The 22,269-nt window shown below is 44.6% G+C and overlaps 1 protein-coding gene across 3 annotated transcripts in view; it reads right to left on the minus strand.

Moving 5' to 3' along the window:
- The window catches only part of LYRM4 (LYR motif containing 4), a 154,604-nt gene that overhangs the window by 16,558 nt on the left and 115,777 nt on the right, over nucleotides 1-22,269 (minus strand). Inside the window, exons 3-4 of one of the 3 annotated variants that reach the window (XR_010126563.1) lie at nucleotides 19,056-19,548; nucleotides 13,621-13,646 (exon numbers count right to left, since the gene is read on the minus strand). The exons of 1 other annotated variant lie outside the window; for it this stretch is intronic. Coding sequence is in view for 1 of the 2 variants with exons in the window: in XM_054493318.2 (XP_054349293.1) it covers nucleotides 10,495-10,536 (42 nt within the window). In the remaining variant the exon portion in view is untranslated. Of the gene's footprint in view, nucleotides 1-6,143; nucleotides 10,537-13,620; nucleotides 13,647-19,055; nucleotides 19,549-22,269 lie in introns of those variants that run through there. One more of the 3 variants, XM_054493318.2, reaches the window with a different exon arrangement.

Below are 22,269 nucleotides of genomic sequence, written 5' to 3' on the forward strand. Positions count from 1 at the left end.
TGTCCCTGACCCACCTCCCTGCCTGGCTCCCTCGGCCAGCAGGGCTCAGACTGCAGTGGATGTCGGATTTATCAAAGGGCCCTCTGCCTCCCCAGACATTATGAGTTAGTAGATCTGGGACAAGGCTGCAGACCATGCTCTGGAAAACTGCTCCAGGTATTCACAACTGTGCCCTGTCACCATCCAGCACCAGCCACACTGGGCTGTCAATATACTTTGTGTGGTTTTGGTGTTTGTCTCCGACATGAGACTGTGAGCTCCCTGAAGTTGGGATGATCCCATTTCATGTCCCCAGCACCTAGCAGTGCAGAGCTTCCCTCGTCTCCTAGTGAAACTATTCCTGAGTCTGGGAAGCCGGTCATCTTCATACGAGACCTGTGGGCATCTTCCTGGCCTTGCTGACGTGGCTGCTGCAGCCGCGGTGAGGAGAAGGGGCTGCGCCCACCTTGCTGCACCTGCATGGCTGCTGAAGTCATCCCTCTAGAGACGCATGCTCATCACATCAACCCATAGCCCCGAAACCTCCAGTGGTTTCTAGGACAGCTCACTCCTATGGAATCCTCATTCCCTGGCTGGGTGCCAGGCCCTCCCCCAGCTCTCCTCCCTCTTCCAATCAACTAGTCCCGCCCTATCACTTGCTTTGGTTGCCTCGACTTGGAACCTTTGGTCTAGGCAGCCGGGATGGAGCCCATGACCCAGGCTGTGAGCAAACACCCCCATGCACCTGTCAGCAACTCGAGCACAGTGACCCTGGCCTGCTCCCAGTGCCTCGCGTGGTGCCTCAGACACTCTGCTGAACGAAGGAATGAATTCCAAGAGAAGGAGGTACTTGTGTAAGGTCTCAGGGCAAGCCCTGGCAGAACAGAAACAAGAATCCCAGAGTGGTCACCACACATGGAGTTGCCACAAGCCTGCAGCTGAAGCTGTCAGAGGAAGGCACCCCTCCCAGGAGCATTCTTCATGCTGTTTAGGGACAAGATGTTCTAATGTACTCATATGAACTAGGAAACTGAGATATCTGAGGGACTCAGCTCTTTTTAGGCAAAGAAAACCTTGAAGGCTTTGATGATAAGCTCAGTGAGAAAAGCTCTGGGTTTTCATTCTGACTCCTGAATCCCACAAACTCAGCCTGCAGTAAGTGGCTTTCCTTTGGACCCATTTCTGATGTGCGTTTTGGTTCAAACAAGGCGGCTGATCCACTTCTCTCAGCATCAAGACAAAGGGACACTGACGCTGGGTCTAACCCTGAGGACACTGCCCATTGGTGGGCCAAGACCTTCTTTCTGGGCAGTTTGCGAAGACACTGCCTTTCACCATGCACACGGTTTATTTCTGAATTAGGGTAATATGTTCCTCTCACTTACCTTTGGGACCCTATTATGGAAAGCTGCAGAGTTCACCACAAAGTTAAGCCCTTTAGATATGAAGATTATTTCCTTTATTTTTTGATAGAAGTATCCTAAGCTCTTCTGATGCAAAACAATGACTCTTCCAGAGCTGTGCAAACGCAAGGCTTCCTCTCCCTTGGAAGACAGTGATGAAAGCCCTTCACATCCTTGGCCCTTTGCTAGTGACCCGGCCAGAGCCAGGCCACCAGCACCAACTGAGTATAATGCTCGGGGGAATGGAAGCAAACCCTTCAAGACCCTGGGGAGATCGGCAGTGTAGCTGCTAGAAACGCTCAGGTATTCGAAGAATGCAGACAGCAGACAGATAACAGCCAAGAGAAATGCATGAAAAAGCAACTGAAGTACAGTGCAAGAATGATTCTGTACAGCAACTACACCCAAGGGAATGAAAACATACGCCTCAGAAATGTGTACGAAGACGGTCACAGCAACACAATTCACAACAGCCAAGAAGTGAAAACAGCCCAAATACATATTAACTGATGAACAAATAAATAAAATGTGGTATATTCATACAATGGAATATTATTTAGCCACAAAAAGGAATGAAGTTCAGATACATGCTACAAGGATGAACCTTGAAAATATGATGCTAAGTGACAAAAGCCAAACACAAAAGGCCACATATTGTATGATTCCATTTATATGAAATATCCAGAATAGGCCAATACATAGAGACAGAGGGCAGGTTAGTGGCTGGGGATGGGTGGGCAAGCGGGAGGGAGTGTGGAGTGAGTGCGAATGAGTACGGGGTTTCTTTCTGGGGTGCTGAAAATGTTTTAAATTTGATTGTAGTGATGCTGGCACAACTCTGAATATACTAAAAACCAGTGAATAATATACTTTATTTATTTATTTGAGACAGAGTCTCACTCTGTCACCCAGGCTGGAGTGCAGTGGCACGATCTTGGCTCACTGCAACCTCTGCCTCCCGGGTTCAAGCAATTCTCCTGTCTCAACATCCCAAGTAGCTGGGTCCACAGGCACCTGCCACCACACCTGGCTAATTTTTGTATGTTTAGTAGAGATGGGGTTTCACCATGTTAGCCAGGTTGGTCTCAAACTTCTGACCTTAAGTGATCTGCCCACATTAGCCTCCCAAAGTGCTGGGATTACAGTCATGTGCCACCGCGCCTGGCCTCTTTTTGTATTTTTTGTTGAGATAGGGTTTCATCATGTTACCCAGAATGGTCTTGAACTCCTGGGATCAAGTGATCCACCTGCCTCGGCTTCCCAATGTGCTGCGATTACAGGCATAAGCCACCGTGCCCGGCCGAATAATATACTTTAAATGGGTGAATTTTAAGGTATGCGAATCTTAATAAAGATGTTAAAAGATACAGGTTAAAAAGTCATTAAAAGATTTTGCAATTACAGCCCCAATACTGTCTAGACTTGTGCTACTCCATTGCACATGTGGCTATTTAGCACTTGAAATATGGCTGGTCCAAACAGAGATGTTCTATAAGTATAAAATACAGACTGGGTTTCAAAGGCTTAGTAAGAAAAAAAGCAAAATATGTTAATTTTTTTGTATTGCTTAAATGACAATCTTTTAAATATACTGGGTTAAAGAACTTATGTTATTAGAATTAATTTTGCCTGTTCCTTTTTGCTTTTTAAAATGTGGCAACTAGACAATTACACATATAGCTTGCATTTATAGCTTACGTTATTTTTCTAATGGACAATGTGATCTGTATCATCCTTTTTTCGTTTTTATTTATTTTTAGGGGGTTTTTAAAAACCTGTGATGAAAACAACATTGTTACATTACAGTTTACCATTTCTAACCCTTGCTTTTAATTTTGAAATAAATATACATTCACAGGAAGTTGCAAAAAATAGTAGAGAGGGGGTCCCTGTACGCTTCACCCATTTCCTCCAATGGAGACATCCTGCTGAATTATAGGATAGTATGAAACCTGGAAATTGACATTTATACCATCCTTTACAATTTTTTTGGTGGTAGACAAATCAGCACCTGGATGAGGAAGAGTCTGGGCAGGTGATGGGAGAGGGTGTCTTACAGTTGTTGATTTCTCTACAAAGCAAACTTGGTTCTGCTTGGAATATTAAAAATTAAGTGAAAATCCAAATTTAGGTTTCTTACTGTCTACAGAGAAATATTTTACAGAAGCTGCCAATAGTGAAGAGGATTGCAGTGATGACATTTATATCGTGGAAGCAGCGCACCCATCACCGCTCACACCCTGCTCCCAGCTGTACGCAGGGGTGATATGGAGTTGCAAAATAAGAATGCCCTGTGGCCTCGTAGATACAAATCGTGTCCCTAGCTCACCCCTCACTCGGGAGTAAATGGAACTACTGGGCTTCATAGTGGTGGAGTACATCTCTTTGAAGAAAGTCAAAGTGACAAGGCTGCCTGGCTGACAGATGGCAGATAAAAAGGAGCCACCTTTAACTTTTTCCTCTTCAGGGAAGGAAATCATATCTGGAGATCTCAGTGCCCCTTGAGAGGAAGTGACAGTCACAAATACGTGCATTTGGAGAAGATGCTTCCCTCCTCTTTTCCCTCCTCATGACCATTTTGGGAATGTGTCTCTTGAAGTTTCTTACTGTTCTTTTGGTTTCCTCTTTGTCCACACTTCCGATGTTCTCACAGGACTCTGGATATGAACTACTACATGGGGTATGACCAAGCTCATCAATCTTGCTTTTATTTACATTTTTTTATGTGAGGCCCCATGTCACCTGCATGACTAGGTGACACCGCCAGCACCTGGAGGGAGCAGATGCTACCAGCAGAGAAGGGCCTGGGGCTTCTCTTGGGCAGCCAGTGCTTGGGCCTATGCCCTTCAAAGTCTTGACTTTGCCTCTCCAGAGCTTCTGATGTGCTCCTTACATATGCGCTTGCTCAAAAAACTGCTCAATTCCCCCAAAGGACTTCTCTCCACATGTGCACTGTCCCTGAGGGCTTAGAGGCTGCGAGCGGCCACAACCCTGCCTGCACCCCAGCCATGCTTCCAGGCCATAAAGGGCCACTGCACTTGATGGTGTGATTCTAGGAATGCGTCCACCTGCTCCCGCACTCAGCTGGGGATATGGGAAATAGTGGCATTGGGCTCGCGGGCTGCCCTGAGACAACCCAGGTTTCTCCAAAGGATTACCCTGTGTGTTAGCTTCCTAATGCTGCAGTCAAAAATGACCCCCAAACAGGTGGCTTAGAACAACACAAGTTTATTCTCTTACAGTTATGGAGGCCAGAAGTCAAAAATCAGTTTCACTGGGTGAAAGTCAAGGTGTTGTCAGGGCTGGCTTTTTTCCAAGGCTCTGGGGAAAATCTGTTTCCTTGTCTTTTCCAGCTTGTATGGCCTCCTGCATTGCTTAGCGTGGGGTGCCTGCCTCATCCTCAAAGCAGTTGATCCGATCTCTGCTTCTGTCACTTTCTCTTCCTCTGCAGTCAAACCTCCCTCTGCCTTCCTCTTGGAAGAATAGTTGTGATTACAGGAGGGCCAATGTGGATGACCCAGGCTGATCTCCATGTTAAGATCCTCATTTGATCCTACCTGTGAAGTCCCTTTTGCCATAAAATGTAACATTCACAGGTCTCCGGGATTAGGATGTGGACGCCTTTGGGGGCCATTATTCAGCTTACCAGATCTTACTTTATGGCTTTGTTGAAAACAATTATTTTTAAAAATGTAATGTATCTTACTGTGGAAAATGTGAAAATGTAGGACCTAGGACCATCCTTACTCCACCAGCCACACTGAAGGGAGGGAGAAGCGAGAGCGCAAAGCAGCCCAACAGGCCAAGTCAGAGAGATTCGTGCCGAGGTGAAGCAGGGCTGTGGACAGGTGGGAAGTCAGCTGTGCTGCAGAAGTCTTCATTCAAAGTTGGTAAGTACTTGGAATATGCTTTTCTTACAGATTATGTTCTAAATATGGATTAGGTTCCCAGCTCTGACTACAAAAACTAATTAAATCTGAAATCTTTTTTATTAAGAGGTACTACAGAGAGGAATTCTGGAACTGTGGAGCCCTGAATAGACTATGCTTCCCCTGTTCCCACCCCAACGCTGGGGGAGACGCTGGTGTGAGTGAGGTCTTGGGCCTGGGAGTGGGCTGCAGGGGGAGTTCATGAGAGCTTTCCTCCTGGTGGGCCATGCAGGGCCTGGAGGCCAACGCTGGGATTCTGGGATTAGTGGGGCTGGAGGAGACGTGTGGGCCCTGGGAATCTGGCTGACACTGGCCTCCCAAGTGAGCTTTATCTGCCAAGCAGGGGCTAGAGAGCAAGGCTGTTGCTCCCTGCTCCTCAGGATGGCATTGCACAGGGGACCTGGGAACAGGGAGACTCGCAGCTGCCGCCGCTGCTGCCCCACTGGTCCTCCGGAGTAGGGAGCCATTCACTTTTATCACCTACAGAACTGCAGCCACATGGGGCGCTGTAACAAGCAGACCTGGGCCCCAGTGAGATGACAAAGAAAAATAACAATACGCCTAAAGGAATCCAGGAGCCAGACAGAAAAAAACCTGAAACAAATGGCTGCTTCTAAAACTGCTGAGGAGAGGAAGACAACAAGAGGTACACAGCAAGAGCACTCAGAGACTCGGGAAAAACAACGAATAAGCAATACACTTCTTTATGAAATTTATGTCTAGGGAAACAGGTCTTGGTAGGAAAAGCTGGTATCCTCTCACACATAATAGTAACAAATATATGCTTCTAATTATCAGCACTGGGCTACAGAAGACAGTCATTAAGGGCGCAGAAAAGTAGAATGGAATTTCCAAACTGACAAAAGAAAAGAGAGATAAACAGGGAATGAATAGTTACTTGATAAAACCATTAAAAATAAGGAAAAGAGAGAACCAACTAAAATACATAATAACATAAGAGAATAAAATCAACTCCATCAGCCATAATATGAAATGTGAATGTACTAACTGGGATAGGTAACAAAACAAGATGAAAACCCCTTAAACAAAAGTGGTAAAGGAAGACTGAAAATCAAGGGATGAGTTAAGATATACCGGGTACATTTGTGGGGGAAAATTCTAGTTTATATTAATATTTGACAAGGCAGAATTGAGTCTAAAACCCTCAAACTAAATAATGAGCAACATTTACAGAAAGGATGCAGCAGTCATAAAGCTGTATGCACTAAATAAGACTGTAGCGAAGTATATAAAACCTAAATTATTAGAAATAGAAGGAGAAACTGACAAAGGCAAAATGATGGTGGGGAGCTTTGATATTGCTCTTTCAAAGCTGGATAGAAACAGTACATTTAAAAAGGTAATCACAGAGAATTTGAATAATACAATGGACAAACTAAATACACACACGTATCTCAGAGAATACATTAAAAAAATTTGTGTCTGGCTGGGTGCAATGGCGCACGCCTGTAATCCCAGCAGTTTGGGAGGTAAAGGCAGGAGGATCACTTGAGGCCAGGAGTTTGAGACCAACTTGGCCAACACAGCAACACCTCATCTCTTAAAAGAGAAAAAAGAAAATTGTGCCTGCAAAAAAGCTCCCTCTAAAAACAACAAAGAAAACGTTGTCTGTAAGCCATTCACAAAAATTCATCAAGGACTAGGCCAAAAGAAAGTCTGAAAAGGCTCAAACCAGTAGATATTTTAATCTCTTCTACGGTAATTGGTCTATTCAAGCTTTCTATTCCTCAGGTTAATTTATTTTTTTATTAGATTTTCAAATTAGCTGCCACAGAGCTGTCCATAGCTTTTTGCTGCACCGTATCCTCACTATGCAATCATTAAGAATGACATTATAGAAGAATATTTAAAGACTTGGAAAATATGTTTTGTGAAAAGCAGCAGCAGGATACAACTCATAATTGAGAGGCAATCATTGTATGCCTTGGCTTCATTATTTTATCCCTGACTTACGCCTTTATCTTTAAGCAGCCGTGGGTCCCCAGTTGACAGATCAAGACATATCAGCAGATCCTAAATTTTAACTTGGTTTAACCCAAAGCAAGTTTTCATGATCGTACCCAATTCCTTGTTGCTTTCAGGACAGGCCCACAGAAAAGAAAAAGGGTATTTTTGCATCTCATCTCTTAACCTCCCTGCCTCTCAGGGATTAAGTTTGAGGATCACTTGCTTAATACATAAGCAATACATATTTAGGAAAGTGACATTTATTGGGCATGTGCTAAGCTTACATGCTTTACTTAGTTTCTCACCGTTTTTACCCTTGTCCTATGCAATACATAATATTCATATTTCCTTAGGATTGAGTATATGGAACCAGAGAAACTGAGTAACCTGTGTACATCTGCACAATTGGTAAATGGATTATGGAGCTGAGATACTCCTTTCCAGGTCTTCTGACTTCAAAATCTAGCACTTATAAAAAAACAAAAACAAAAACAAAAACAAAATCTACAACACACCTCCTCTGAAAGAATGTCTTCTATTTTTTCTAGTTAACATTTTAAATGAAAATCCCATGCTTTCAAAGAGAAGAGTACCCAGCCTTTGCTACAAAAGGCTGAGAGTGAAAGTGGGAGGTTTGATTTCCAAGTTTAACTTGTAGTTTTGCTGCTCCAAGAGCACATCTCAGCTACAGTTGTTTTCAGAAATGTGAGTTCAGGATATTAACGAGTAATGCTGAGCAAAGAAAATCACAAGCCAACCACCTCTTGGATCACATAAGTGGAACTTATCTTTGTGAAGCTCCACGGGGAGCCGTAAACCCCTTGCCCAGTTTCTTTGAGTTTATTCAAATTTAGCCAGAAAAGGAAGCTGGCTGAAGCAAAAGAGAACTAGAACTCCCATCTCCGTTTAACCTATTTGCAACTCTGCCAAGGCTGCAGAGCCAGCAGCAGCTGTGGCCTATCAGTGCTCATGAGAAGTGAGTCTTGCAAGGAAATGACATTTCCTTCCCAGGGTAGGGAAGCACGCACTGCTGAGATTCTACGGGTATGACGGCAGCACCAGCCACTGCAGGACAAAGATGACTACAGGAGGTTCGCCTGCCTCCCCAAGGAATCAGGACTGGTTACTTTGTCTCTTTTTGTTGCTGTTGGGCAGGGTGTGTGCGTGTGCTGGGCAGCCTGAGGGCCACTTGTCCGTGTGCTGCCATCTCACGGGTGAGGCTATGGGTGGCACTGTTTTACACATCTATATGGTAGCTAGAAACAGAGGGCCCTTTCCTCTCACACAAAAACAAGATCAAGATGATCGATCGTTTTCTTCTTAGGTTTTCTTAAATTTTATTTTCTAAAAAAGGAGAGAATGTGTTTTGTGACTGTAGGCAGCAGATTCCTGACAGCATCTGCTGTCTCACAGGAGTGCAAGAGACATGGTTATCCTTTGGAATACAGAAGCAAACTTGCACGGGCTTAAATCTAGCATGCTACCACCACCTGTGAGGAAGGCTCCAAAGACACGATCCTGACCCGTCCAGCCTCTGTCAATGATTCCAAACCTTGCGTGTACACTGGCATCCATCGGAGGGCTTTAGAATATTCTGATGCTCGGGTCACACTTAAGAGATTATTAATTACTTGGTCTGGGGTGTTTTTATACATCAGAATTATAAAAAATTGTGGTAAAGTTCACATAACATAAAATCATTTAAACCACTTCAAAGTGCGTAATTCAGTGGCATTAAGTACCTTCACAATTGTACAATCATCAACACTATTTAGTTCTGGAAATTTTCATCACCCCAAAAGGAAACCCCATACTCATTAAGCAGCCCCTCCCTGTTTTCTTATTTTCCCAGCCTCCGGCAACCACTAATCTATGTTCTGTTTCTATGGCTTTCCGTAGACATATCGATGAAATCATGTAATACGTGGCTTTTGTGTCAGGCTTCTTTCATTTACCGCAGTGTTTTCAAGGTTCATCCAGGTTGTAAACATGTATGAGTACTTTGTAACTTCTAAGGATGAATAATATTCCATTGCGTGGACATACCACATTTTGTTGATCCTTTCCTCAGCTGAAGGATATTTGGGTTGTTTCCATCTTTTGGCTATTGAAAATAGTGCCGCTGGGAACATACGAATACAAGACTGTGTTTGAACCTGTTTCAGTTCTTTTGGAGTGAAATTGCTGGGTCATATGGTAATTCTATGTTTAACTTATTGAGGAAGTGACAAGCTGCTTTCCACACATGTCAGGATTTTACAAGCTTCCCAGGTGAGTGTAGTGTCTGGCCAGGGCTAAGAACCTAGCTGGTTAAGATAGAGCTTTCAGTTTTTACATAAGATAAGCAAGAAAACCAAGGTAAAATCAGCAAAATCCAGACAAAAGAACTGACTTCTTCAGCAAAGAAATTGTAAGGAAAAAGAAGAGCAAGGAAGAAAAAAAGATACGAATGGGGCCTATAGATTTCTTTTAAAGACAGATTATAGACAGATCACCCAGTTTGAAGATTGGTGGTATTTGTGAGACATTAAAATTTAAACACTTTGTATTTGATGATATTAAGGAATTAGTATTATTTTGTTAGTTTCATAGCTATGTTTTAAAAATCATCATCTTTTCAGATATGTACCAAAATAGTTTAATATGAAAACGAATACACAGTTTCTCAAAACAGTACGGGAGAGCATGGGTAGGCGTAAGGATGAAAAATACCATCTATTGATGTTACAGAGTATCTAACTGTTATAGATGGCTGATGGATGCACAGGATTCATTTGACAATTCTACATACTTTTGTATATGTTCACATTTTTCCATAATAACAGGTTAAAAAGCAAAAAGTCTTAGTCATTGCAAACCAACAAATTGGGGAAAATGTCATCAAATGTCTATTTAAGAGACTTCATCCCTATTCCTTCTCCTTCCTCTCCCTTGGTAACGGCACTCCTAGGACCGTGGAGGGTGCAGATCGCTCCCGGGACCGTGGAGGGTGCAGATGGCTCCCGGGACCGTGGAGGGTGCAGATCGCTCCCGGGACCGTGGAGGGTGCAGATCGCTCCCGGGACCGTGGAGGGTGCAGATCGCTCCCGGGACCGTGGAGGGTGCAGATCGCTCCCGGGACCGTGGAGGGTGCAGATCGCTCCCGGGACTGTGGAGCGTGCAGATCGCTCCTAGGACTGTGGAGGGTGCAGATCACTCCAGGTGTGATCGGCTCCCTAGGTGGTGTTCATTTTCTCTAGATGCCTCAGGCCTGTCTCCTGCAAAGACGAGAACTTTCTTTTAAGTTTTCCTGCTAAATACACTCAAAAAAGCTTTCTAGCTCTAGACTTTCAAACAAACACAATACTGATGTGTGTGTCTGTGTGTGTGTGTTTGTTAAATATAAAAAACACATTTACCATTTTATTCATTTTAAGTGTACAGTTCTGTGGCGTTAAGTACATTCACATTGTTGTACAACCATCAAACAGCATCCTTCTCCAGAATCTCTTCATTTTCCTCCCCTGAAACCCTGCAGCCATTAAACACTAACTCTCTATTCTCCCTCCCCTCCAGTCTTTGGCAACCCCAATTCTACTTTCCATCTATAGGGGGACTCTAGGGACCCCCTATAAGTGGAATCATACAGCATTTGTTTCTTTTATGGCTTATTTCACTTAGGACAATGTCGTCAAGGTTCACCCTTGCTGTGGCATGTGGCAGAATTTCCTTCCTCTTTAGGGCTGAGTAACATTCCATTGTACGGCTGTACCACATTTTGTTCATCCATTCGTCTGTTGAGGGACACTGGGTTGCTGTTGTGAATAATACTGCTCCCAACATTGGTGGGCAAGTATCCTTTTGAGTCCCTGCTTTCAGTTCTCTGGGGTATATACTGATAAATGGAATCACTAGATCATTTGGTCATTCTATTCAATACTTTTAAAACCAAATCAGTATTCTTCTAAGTGATAACTTGTCCCATTTCCTGCTGCCTTTTTGACTGGGGCTGGGGTGAGGGTGGAGAAGGGGGAAGGCAGGATAATGTTGTACTTGGAGCCTGGGGTTTTTCCCAACACAAACCTGGTTTAAACACCTGCTCTGCCAATCACTGGCTCAGAAACCTTGGGTTTCACCTAACCCTGTAGTCTCAGTTTCCTTACCTACAGAATGGGATAATGTCAATTTTACATAAATTAGATGGTATTTATAATGTCTTACTACAACGCCTGGCACACAGCATTCAATTAATGGCTTCCAGTAATTGATGACTTCCATTTCAACAATCCCAGGTGTTGTCAAAGAAGGCGGCATCTACAAATGAGTCCCGCAGGTCCCAGCCACAGTCTGTGGTAATGGCATGCTAAACCGCCCCAAGGAGCAACGCCTGTAGGAAGACTGGGCAGACTTCCCTCCTTTCCTGTGGCAGAGGGCACAGAAGAAACTCTGGTCTCTTCCTGATGTCTCTTAACAGCTTTATGGAGATATAATTCATACACCATCAAATCTATCCAATTAAAGTGTACAGTTCAATGGTTTTTGGTATATTCACAGTTCTGCATCCATTACCACAATCAATTTTAGAGCATTTTCATTACCCCCAAAGAAACACTACTCATTAGTCGCCTTTCAAATGTCCCATCCTCTCTAGCCCCTGGCAACCACTAACCCACTTTCTGTCTCGATGCATTTGCCTATTTTGGCCATTTCATAAAAACGAAATCATACGTGACTTTTTGTGTCTGGCTTCTTTCCCATAGCATAATGTTCTCAAGGGCCATCCATGTTCTAGCATGTGTCAGTGCTTTGTTCTGTTTTACCACCAATAATACTTTTATTGTATATGGCTATACCACCTGTGGCTCATCCATTTATTATCTGATGGCCATCTGGGTTGTTTCCACTTTTTGGCTATTGCTAATAAGGTTTCAATAAATATTTGCATATAAATCTTTGTGTGGACACGTTTTCATTTCTCTTGAGTATACATGTAGGGGTGGGATTGCTGGATCACACTACCTCTTCTTTTTAAGACCCAACATAGAATTGTCACTTCTAGGATCTGTCAAGAGATTCTCAGACAAGCAAAAAGCAAACTCCTGGAGTTGGCCCCACTCCTCCACTTAGGGAGAAGCTTACAAAAGTGTTCAGATTTGTACTCTGTAATCTCACTGTATTGATACTGAACATCTTCTTTGAGCTCAGTTCCTCCTCACAGAGGAACTCTAGTGTCCTTTAAATAATGACTCTGCTACCCGGCTAGTGATATGCCTCTATATGTCCACCTGTATTTAAAATTATTTCCCCTGAATGATGGAGATTTTAATATTCTGCATCTAATGTCCTGTGACTCTATCTGAATAATTAAAACCATCCACTTGATTGTTGCCCTATTCTCAAAGAAGACAGGATTCCTGCTCTTTTGTAGACATCTCCACTCAGGTCACACGCTGGAGTAAGAGTTGACAGGCTTTGTCCTTGCAAGCTGCCTGTGGCCGACCACCTAAATTATCCTCATCTGAATGTATTTTTGAGGGAGGATATGGAGCATTCGTCCTGCCGTTTTTGCAAACCACAATAGCCAAGTCTTCTGGCCCCTATCCACTGTGTTACTTATAGGCTTGAGGTGGTGCAGACTTAACTTTGCCTTTGGTCAAAACGTACTGGGTATGGTGGTGGCTCCACAAGTTGCAAAGAAAAATACAATGGTGCTGTCTTTCAGCAGGTCAAAAAGGATTCCAAAAAGACTAATGGTAGATAAGGGGCGCTGAGGAGGTTTCATGAAAGCAAATTTCATGATGACAAAAGAAGACATTTCTGCCAAGATTTTATATATAGAAGAAAAGATATTCAAAGGCCAGGTGTGGTAGCACACACCTGTAATCCCAGCACTTTGGGAGGCCAAGGTGGGCAGACTGCTTGAGCCTAGGAGTTTGAGACCAGCCTGGGCAACATGGCAAAACCCTGTCTCTACAAACAATACAAAAATTAACTGGGCATGGTGGCACACGCCTGTAGTCCCAACTACTAGGGAGGCTGAGGTGGGAGGATCACCTGAGGCTGGGGAGGTTGAGGCTGCGGAGAGCCATAATCATGCCAACTGTACTTCAGCCTGGGCCAACAGAGTGAGGCCCTGTCTCCAAAACAAAACAAAACAAAACAAAACAAAAAATCGATAGTTTTTCTTAAAGAATTTTTATCAGTAGCCAGTAAGAATAATGACTGTTTTTTTTATGAACGATTTCCAGACTAAGTCACAAGAAAACCTTACATACTATGACATCTGTATATTAAGGAATTGTAACATGCTCCCCACTGAAAACACAAGAAAATATCAAGATGCAACAGAAAACAAACCTGGTGGCAGACATGACTACGGACTTTATGCCTGGGGGTAAAAAGAGAAAAAAATAAAAGTTAAGAGTAACAGTTAACAGAAAGAAAGAGTTCTTTGGGATTTCAAACAGAAGCAAGTGCTAGAGGTGTTTAAGACAGGTTAAAAGCCAGAAATGAGATAATCCTTTAGACATAGACATTTTGCTCTTCACAATCAGGTTAATACTTTGAAGTCTTAAAGAAAGTCATTCGAGCAATCAGAGGACTTCAAAGTGATTGTTACACACAAGCCTAAGAGAATTTGATCTCAAAAGAAGAATAACATTGATGTTCACTGAGTACCTACTATGTTCTAGGCACTTATGCTAGGTACTTTGTAGATGTAATTGAATGTCGTCCTTGTTAACATTCTCAGGAAGTAGGTTTTGACATCTCTGTGGCAGGGAGAAGAAGACAGGCCTGGAGAGCATTAAGTAGCTTGTTCTGAATGACAATAGCTGGTGAGCGGCAGAGCAAAGTAGGCCTGCCAGCCCAATGCCTCCCATCTTCCCAGGCGCCGCTGCATTTCCACCTCGCTAACTGGAGAAATAGCAGCAACTCTGGAAACATGGTGAGCATATCATATCCAGAAATCTGACCAACGAAGGTGCAGGCTTCATTCAAAGTTAGGCAACAGAATATTAAGGTTCATTCATGACACAGGTCACACTGTATTTACAAATACAAACTGGAGCAGGACACTGAGAAGTATCAGATAAAAGTTAATGTTTGGCTCGATTTAAAACAGTAGCACTTGACTGGTTTTGGACACTTTTGCTATGACTGTGTCTAATATTAACAAGATATTATTAAATTAAGTTTAGCCTAAAGCTGCCTCTTTACATATTTTAAAGGTTTCTGTGTACATAGTGAACTGTAACCTAACTAACTGGATGTGTACACAGACTATAATCTACTCTTGCGCTGATCACTGAGCTTTGGCTACAGGCAGCCAATTGTTCAAACTGCTCAAATAAGGCAAACAACCGAACTGTCGCCGATCTGGCTGTTTTAGCACCTCACTTCCATTTTCCGTACTTTCCTTTTTTTGCCTGTAAATTTTCTTCCAGGCTGGGGCATGGTGGCTCATGCCTGTGACCCCAGCACTTTTTTCATTTTTTTTTTTTTTTGAGACAGGGTCTCGCTCTGTTGCCCAGGCTGGGGGGCAGTGGTGTGATCACGGCTCACTGCAGCTTTAGCCTCCCAGGCTCAAGCGATACTCCCACATAAGCCTCCCAAGCAGCTGGGACAAGCATACCACCAATTCCCAGGCTGAGGCAGGTGGATCACTCGTGCCCAGGAGTTCGAGATCAGCCTAGAAAACATGGTGAGACCCCGTCCCCCGAAACATACAAAAATTAGTGGGGCATGGTGGTGTGCCTGTCCCAACTACTTAGGAGGCTTAGGTGGGAAGATCACTTAAGCCTGGGAGTCCCAGGCTGCAGTGAGCTGTGATCGCACCACTGCCTCCCAGCCTGGGCAACAGAGTGAGACCCTGTCTCAAAAGAAAAAAAAACCTTTCACCACATGACTGTGCTGGAACCTCCCTGAACCTATTCTGGTTCACAGGCTGCCTGATTTGCAAATTGTTATTTGCTCAGTTAAACTCGGTTAAATTTAATTTGTCTAAGTTTTTTCTTTTAACAATACTTAAAAAAAAATAAAGCTTAACTAAAATTTGAAAAGATTGAAAAAAACTGTTTGGTGGAAGGAACATTTAAACCTGTATAATGAGTATTTCCAAAGTACATAAGGCTGTGGCGTTGAAGGACACCAACACAAAGGTTTAGACAAACTATGATGTGCTCTCTGTACTTTACAAGTCGAAAGTACTTAAGTGCATTACAGGTATTCAGTGTGTGGCTGAGGATCCCATTTCTGGAACCTGGAGTTGGGCTCGGGAAAGTCAATTTGTGCTTCAACTTGATTTGCACTTGGGAACATGTGAGGCTTATCATTTCCTACATTCTTAACCATTCAACAAAAGCATGTTAAAAATGTAACATACATGCTTAAAAACGGTTAAGAAGGTAAATTTTATGTTACGTGTATTTTGCCACTATGAAAAATAAAAGAGGTAACACGAATTGAAACAAAAACGTAGACCCTTTCCTTTTTCCTAGACTGTGAGCAGTACTGCCTTCCTTACGCCACTTCCACCTCCTAAATAACCAACCAAATGGATTTAAAAGCCTTCCAACCTGTTTTTCAGGTGTCCAGTTCTACAAGTATTCAAGCATTGTTCTTCTCTGTAGAAATCAGACCAAGAGCCTCTGTGTGTGATCATGACTGCCACTACCTTATGGTTATAATTATTTGGACGTTCAGCTTTTTAATCTGGTTTTCATGTTTGAAAAACTATACTTTCACAAAAGTTGAGCACTTATCACATTTGTGGAAATAAGAAGATGGCACTGTTGAGGGTACTGGCCCTTCATAGGAATAATGCAGATGGGAGACACGGGGGTGGTACGACTCAGGGTCCTCATGCTCACATATTTTCTGTTAAGAGGATGACGTCACAACAGTAAAGTACACTGCCTTAGGTCACAGGATTGTAGCCGGATTTATCAATAACTCGCCCGCCCTCTGTCCTTGGCAATCACTTGGCTTCTCTGCGCATCAGTTTTCTCTTCTGTAAAGTGGAGAGTAGGCTGATTTCCCAGGTCCCTGCTGCAAAAGCCACTCAAGCTTCTATCATTCCACGGAAAGGAAGAACCTCTTCAATAGCCTGGGCAGGAACTTGTAAATACAGGATTTCTTCTGCCAACTCACATGTCCACAGCAGCGGAACAGTACTGGTGTGGATGAAGGAACCTCATTATGTCAAAACGAATACTAACATCAAACATGACAGCTGGAAGAAGTTTAACTGATAATTTAGTAGACCCTTCATTTTACAGAGTAGGAAAGTAAAATCCCAAAAGGCCAAAGAGCATGACCAACGTCTCAACACTCACAGAGGTCAGAGCTGGAAGGGATTCTAGAGCTTCTGAGGGAGGCTTTTCCAAACTTTTACCCCCCCCACCAAACTGAACCGTAGCCCTCACTACCACCGAGGCATCAGGGTATAAAAAAGGTTAAGAGAAAAGGTTAAAGTTTCCAATGACTTGGTTTGGAGTTCAGCCTTTTTGTTTCCCAGAAGAAGAAACTGAGATCCAGGGAGGTTAAGACCAGGTCAAACTACAAACCAGAAGCAGAGCTGACCCACAAACGCACCTATTTACGCAGCACAAACCCATGCCGTGATCGCTTAGGGTCTGTGACAGGCTGCCCTGTTTCTGTGCATGTGTCGCGGGGGATGCGGGTACAGGTGATAAGGGAACTGGTGTGGCAGATGGTGTTTTCCAATGCTTGTCTCACAATGAATGGACCCTCCTCTACTCAGAGAAGGGGTTTATGTTCTCTCTATGTGAATCTGGACAGGTTCTATAACCTTGACAGTGGAGGTGACGCTGTACAACTCCTGATGCTATGCCGTACAGACAATACGGCTTCTGTGTGGCTCCCTCTGCTGGGACTCTCGCCTTTGCAACCCAGCCGCCATGTTGTGAGGAAGCTCAGGTTGCAGTGAGGCCACATGTGCTATGTTCTGGCTGACACCCTGGCCAGACTCCTGGCTCACAGCTAGCATCAACCTCCAGACAGCTAAGTAAAAGATGATTCCTGCCCCCAGCTTTCCAATCTTCCAGCTGAGGTTCAATCACTGTGGAGCAACACAAGTCCCCCTTGCCATGCCCTGTCTGAATTCTTGAACTATAGAAGTGGGATGTGGCAATAAATGAAGATTGTTCTTTGAAGCCACTAAGTTGTGGGGGATGATTTACTGTGCAGCAATAACTGATACGTAAGGTCCTTAAGTTACCAGCCATTGCTAGATTTCTTGATTTTCAATTTCTACCATTCAAACATTCCCCACCCCCTTCTACTGTTTACAGTTAAAGGCCATGCACCTTTTCATTTTTTCCCCTTAAAACCTGCAACATGATTTTTTCCCTAATGACTTAGCCCTTGTATTAGGACATGGTGTAAACCGACAACAACATGGCTCACAGCCATGCCCAGATTTGAAGAGCCCAGGATGCTTTCCCTACGCTGCCTCGTAACTTCAGTTTCTGGAATGCCTTTCCCTAAGGAGTGCAGCCATCCCCAGCCATGGACCCTTGGCCTGCTGGCCTCATGCAGATGGCTCCCAGGAGGCCGCATCGCGGGCCGGTCCCCAGTGTTTTCAGTTTTCATCAGCACTCCTATATCCTTGCCCTACTCTGACTCCCCACGTGGCTGCATTCTGGATATGCTCTGTCCAGCCTCTCAGGAAGTTGGGATGCTACATGTATTGGTTCAGAGCTGGTGAGAGATCAGTGATGCCACTTCATGTTCACAATGGCTCAGGGGTGATCCCGATAAGTGACATCTGTTAGCGCTCTAGGGCCTGTGGCCACATTGAGGAGGCCAAGCCCTACACCACCAGCGGATCTTCTGTGTGAGTGGAGTCTGATGCCGTGTCAGCACACCACTGTCATTCAGGGTATGGTGGCCAATCTTACACAGGGGATCAAATTTGCCTTCTGGCTCCAGTGACTTACGGCAACCTCCGGGGCACAGTTTCGCCACTGGGGATGGTCTTCAGGCCCATAACTGTGTGAGTCCGTGCTTATACATGGGCAAGTTTTACTGGCAGCGTTAATAATTCCTATTTCTTTAGTGTAATATATTGGTGAGTGTGATACAGACATTGGGAGGTTGACAGACACAGTAACAGGACCTATTATAAAGACAAACTCAGTATTGTGTCCTTGGCCTTGAGATGTGGCTGGCATAGGCCTAAGCTCAGAGGGCCTGATAGTGCACAGAACTGGTTAAAAAAAGCCAGGGGGAAGAAATTGGCTTCGTCATCTCTCTCCATCTTGTTTTCTCTGTCCTGCCAGAATTTTAAGGAGTGCTAAGGGTCTCTTCTGCAAGCCTCAAAAACACAAGGCAATACAGCTCTGATGGAGGCAAATTTTACAGCAGAAGAATCTGAGTGCCAAAGGCTGCGGGAACAAAAAATACCAGAGCAAGAATTAACAGCATGAGAAAGCATGTGGCCAGCAGATGGCGACAGAGGCCTTTGTGAGCCACTGGCTGCCGGGTTCTCAAGTGCTGGAAGGTGGCTCTTCACAGCTATTGTATAAGTGATTTATGTATTTGGATTCTGCTCAATGTTATATATGCATTACTGAATAAAACATTCACAGTGTATTTTCCACCAGCAGCTGAGCTCCAATTCTAAGCTTCTGAGGTCTAATTCCCAAGGCTCAAAGGAGCCCCTGACATCAAATTGCTTTCCTCCCTGAATAGCTGCTTCACACTCCAGAAAAAGAAATGCTTAGAGAGGTGAGAGCGATCTGATCTGATGTGACCACATAGTCAGAATGCTCACCACTCTGTGAGGAAGAGCAAACGTCCGTCAGATGGTTTCCTCAAGGCCAACTTGTGCAGGGCTTCCCCAGGCTCCGGCTGCTGTTGCCCGACTTCCTCCTGGTGGCTGTGCCTTGCTCAGCTACCTGCACTGAGATACAGGCAAGTCTTGGGTGAGGGCTGGCCTCAGTTTGGACAAGAAAAAGAAGTGGCTTACATGTAAGAAACATGTCAGGTGAGGCCGGGTGTGGTGGCTCAAGCCTGTAATCCCAGCACTTTGGGAGGCCGAGGTGGGCGGATCACGAGGTCAGGAGATCGAGACCATCCTTGCTAACATGGTGAAACCCCGTCTCTACTACAAATACAAAAAATTAGCCGGGCGTGGTGGTGGGCGCCTGTAGTCCCAGCTTCTGGGGAGGCTGAGGCAGGAGAATGGCGTGAACCTGGGAGGCAGAGCTCGCAGTGAGCCGAGAACGCGCCACTGCACTTCAGCCTGGGCGACAGTGGGACTCCATCTTGGAAAAAAAAAAAAAAGAAGTATGTCAGGTGAATTTCCCAAACCGGCTATTTAATCAGTTAGCCACCCATGGCCCCAGGAGCTGGGAAATCACTTCGTTCCTGCCTGGGAGCAGGAGCTGTGTGTGTCTGGGAGCTGCAGTGCGGCGCTCACTCCCGGGCTGCCCGGCCTTTCCTGCAAACCTCCGTAATCCCTTCCCGCAGGTGTTTCTGCGAGGCCACGCTGGGTGACCTCCGAGGTCTTCTTTAGGTCTGTGCTGAGACGCTTTGACGTGACATGGAAGCAGGTGCACGCCACAGAGTTTCTAGCAATGAGCCCAACATGAGATTCGGTGTGATGGGGTGGCCTCCAGAGAAGGACACACTCTTCCCTGGGAACATATTTGAGAGGTAAAAGGGCAGGCCCCATCTCCAGGCCTGGCGCTGGAAGAGTTCCACAGAAAGCAGAGAACAACGGGCACATCCCTGTGGAAAACACCAACCTGGCATTTCAAACACACAATCCATGTGTTGGCATTCCGTCTTTAGTCCCTAACAGGTCATATGAGCTGGAATCTGAGGCAAGCTTCTCTTGCTCCTTTCTCCCATTTGCTCCCCACACTTGGTTTCTCTTTTAGAACAAAGGAGAGAAAAGGCAGTTTTGGTGAGTGGAGGAGCCAGCAGCATCTATAGGCATTTCCATGTGGGGGGCACGCGCCTGTGTAAGCGCCTTATCGCCCTCACACTGTAAACAGTGCTGCAAAGTCGGCACTATTATTGTTCTCATTTTGCAGGAGAGGAAACTGAGGTTTATAAAGATTAATAAAACATGTGCTTAATTTCACTTGGTTAATATGTGGTGCAGCGGGAACTAAATCCAGCACCTGACTCTTCATCACAATGACGGCAAGGGCGAGGCTGTGGAATTTCTCTGCCACACCTAAGGCCCTCTACCCACCAAGTAATAAAAAAGCTTCATCAAAAGGGAAAGCAACAGGACCCCAGCCTTATGAGGAAAAAACATCACAGGAGAGAAGCCTGCCAGGGAGGAGAAAAGAAAAATCATTTCCTATTTTCAATCCTCATGCTTATTAATATGAAATGGTAGAAAACCTCAGAAAGGTCACCAATATGTCTTTAATATATGCCCACTTCATGTGGTCTCATTTACACCCACAGCTTCATCACCAATGTTCTAGTAATATTGACTGCTAGATGTAGGTTCCTAACTCAAGCCTGGGAACCAGCATATTCAGCCTTTAAATCCCCTCTAGAGTTTCTGCATTCCATTCCATTCCACTCCATTCCCCTTGGCACTCTCTTCCCTCAGCCGTCAAATGATCTCTTGCTTGGATTAGGTTTCTGCCTGGACACTATGCCTCCATGATCAACTGCAATTAATTTTTCTCATGATTGCAATTCCTCTAGCATATATACATTTGATGAGATCGCTTCATTGCTCCAAATATTCGAATGCCACCTCACGGCACATGGTGCTTCCGGCACTGGATTCAGACCTGCCTGCCTCAGCATGGGCTGTGTCTCATCCATCACACGTCACAAGCCTGGGAGTTCAGTGGCAGTTTAGTAGCGTGTTTCCCTTATTGAGTCCTAGCAAATGAATGCCTGAGAACTAAATGAATCGTGCGAAGTTTTGAGAGGCCCCTTATTGATGCCCTGTCCCTAAGGAGACTCGACTCGACTCAGAGTAAAGAATGGGCCTGTGCTAGGTCTGTGTTTCCATCGTGCTCACATGTTATCTTCTGAGGGGGGTATTGTTATCTTCATTTTTTTTATTGGTGAAAAAACAGAAATGCCGAGAAGTTAGATAGTATTATACTTTTGTGCAGTCTACAGAGCTGGAAAAAGGAGGGCCAGGATTTATACCCCCAGGCAGGACCTGGAATGCTTGTGAAACGCAGGCCACACTCAGCGGCCCATTCCACAGCTGCCCTCCTTCCTTCTCCACACAGCCCCAATTTCCCCCTGAAGCGGGCCTCTTCCCAGCACAGCCCCCAGGCATCAATCTTGCTTGACCTAAGGCAGTTGTGGTGGGGTCCAGCCACCTGTTCAGTGAACAGCTTAGGCATCATTGCGTACCACAACTCTGGCCAATATGGCTAGAAGAGGGGGCGCCTGGGCCTTCTGCAAAAGGGCTCTTTCCTCTCAAAAGAAGACAAGAGTCAGGGGCTTTTCTGTTTTTACTGTTGGACACTGCTAAGCTGGAGCCAGGAGGTCGGTCTGTGGGCAGACTCACTGTTATATAAAACAATTCCAATACATTTTCACATCAGGGATTTAGAGAGAAAGTGACAGACCATCAAAGATGGCCATTTTAGGTCAATTTACAGAAAAGCAGAAGAGCATGTGAGAGCTCAGCACTGAGATGGATGGAATGATTTCCCCAACATCTATCCCCCCAGAGGCAGGGGCTTTTCCTAGTTGGGAGTCAAACCCCAGGGACCTGCTGGAAGCTATTGGTACCAGGCCACTGCTATTAATTGAGTAGAACTGGGATTTATGTTTTCATGATGCTCCTAATTGGGTCACAGGTAAGCTTTGCTGTGATGTTTCTGTTTGAGCCCATAAAAATATTTTAAAGTAATTTAAACCTGTATTTATGTTTGATATGAGCTCATTTTATTACCTTAACAAAACAAGGATGTGCTGGGATTTTCTTTTCTTTAACCAGTTTAATGACTCCAGGAAGTAAACATGTGTAGTCATGGTCTAGCTGAAGT

This window comes from Pongo pygmaeus, chromosome 5 (assembly GCF_028885625.2).
Source record: "Pongo pygmaeus isolate AG05252 chromosome 5, NHGRI_mPonPyg2-v2.0_pri, whole genome shotgun sequence".
In the NCBI taxonomy this organism is placed as follows: Eukaryota; Metazoa; Chordata; class Mammalia; order Primates; family Hominidae; genus Pongo; species Pongo pygmaeus.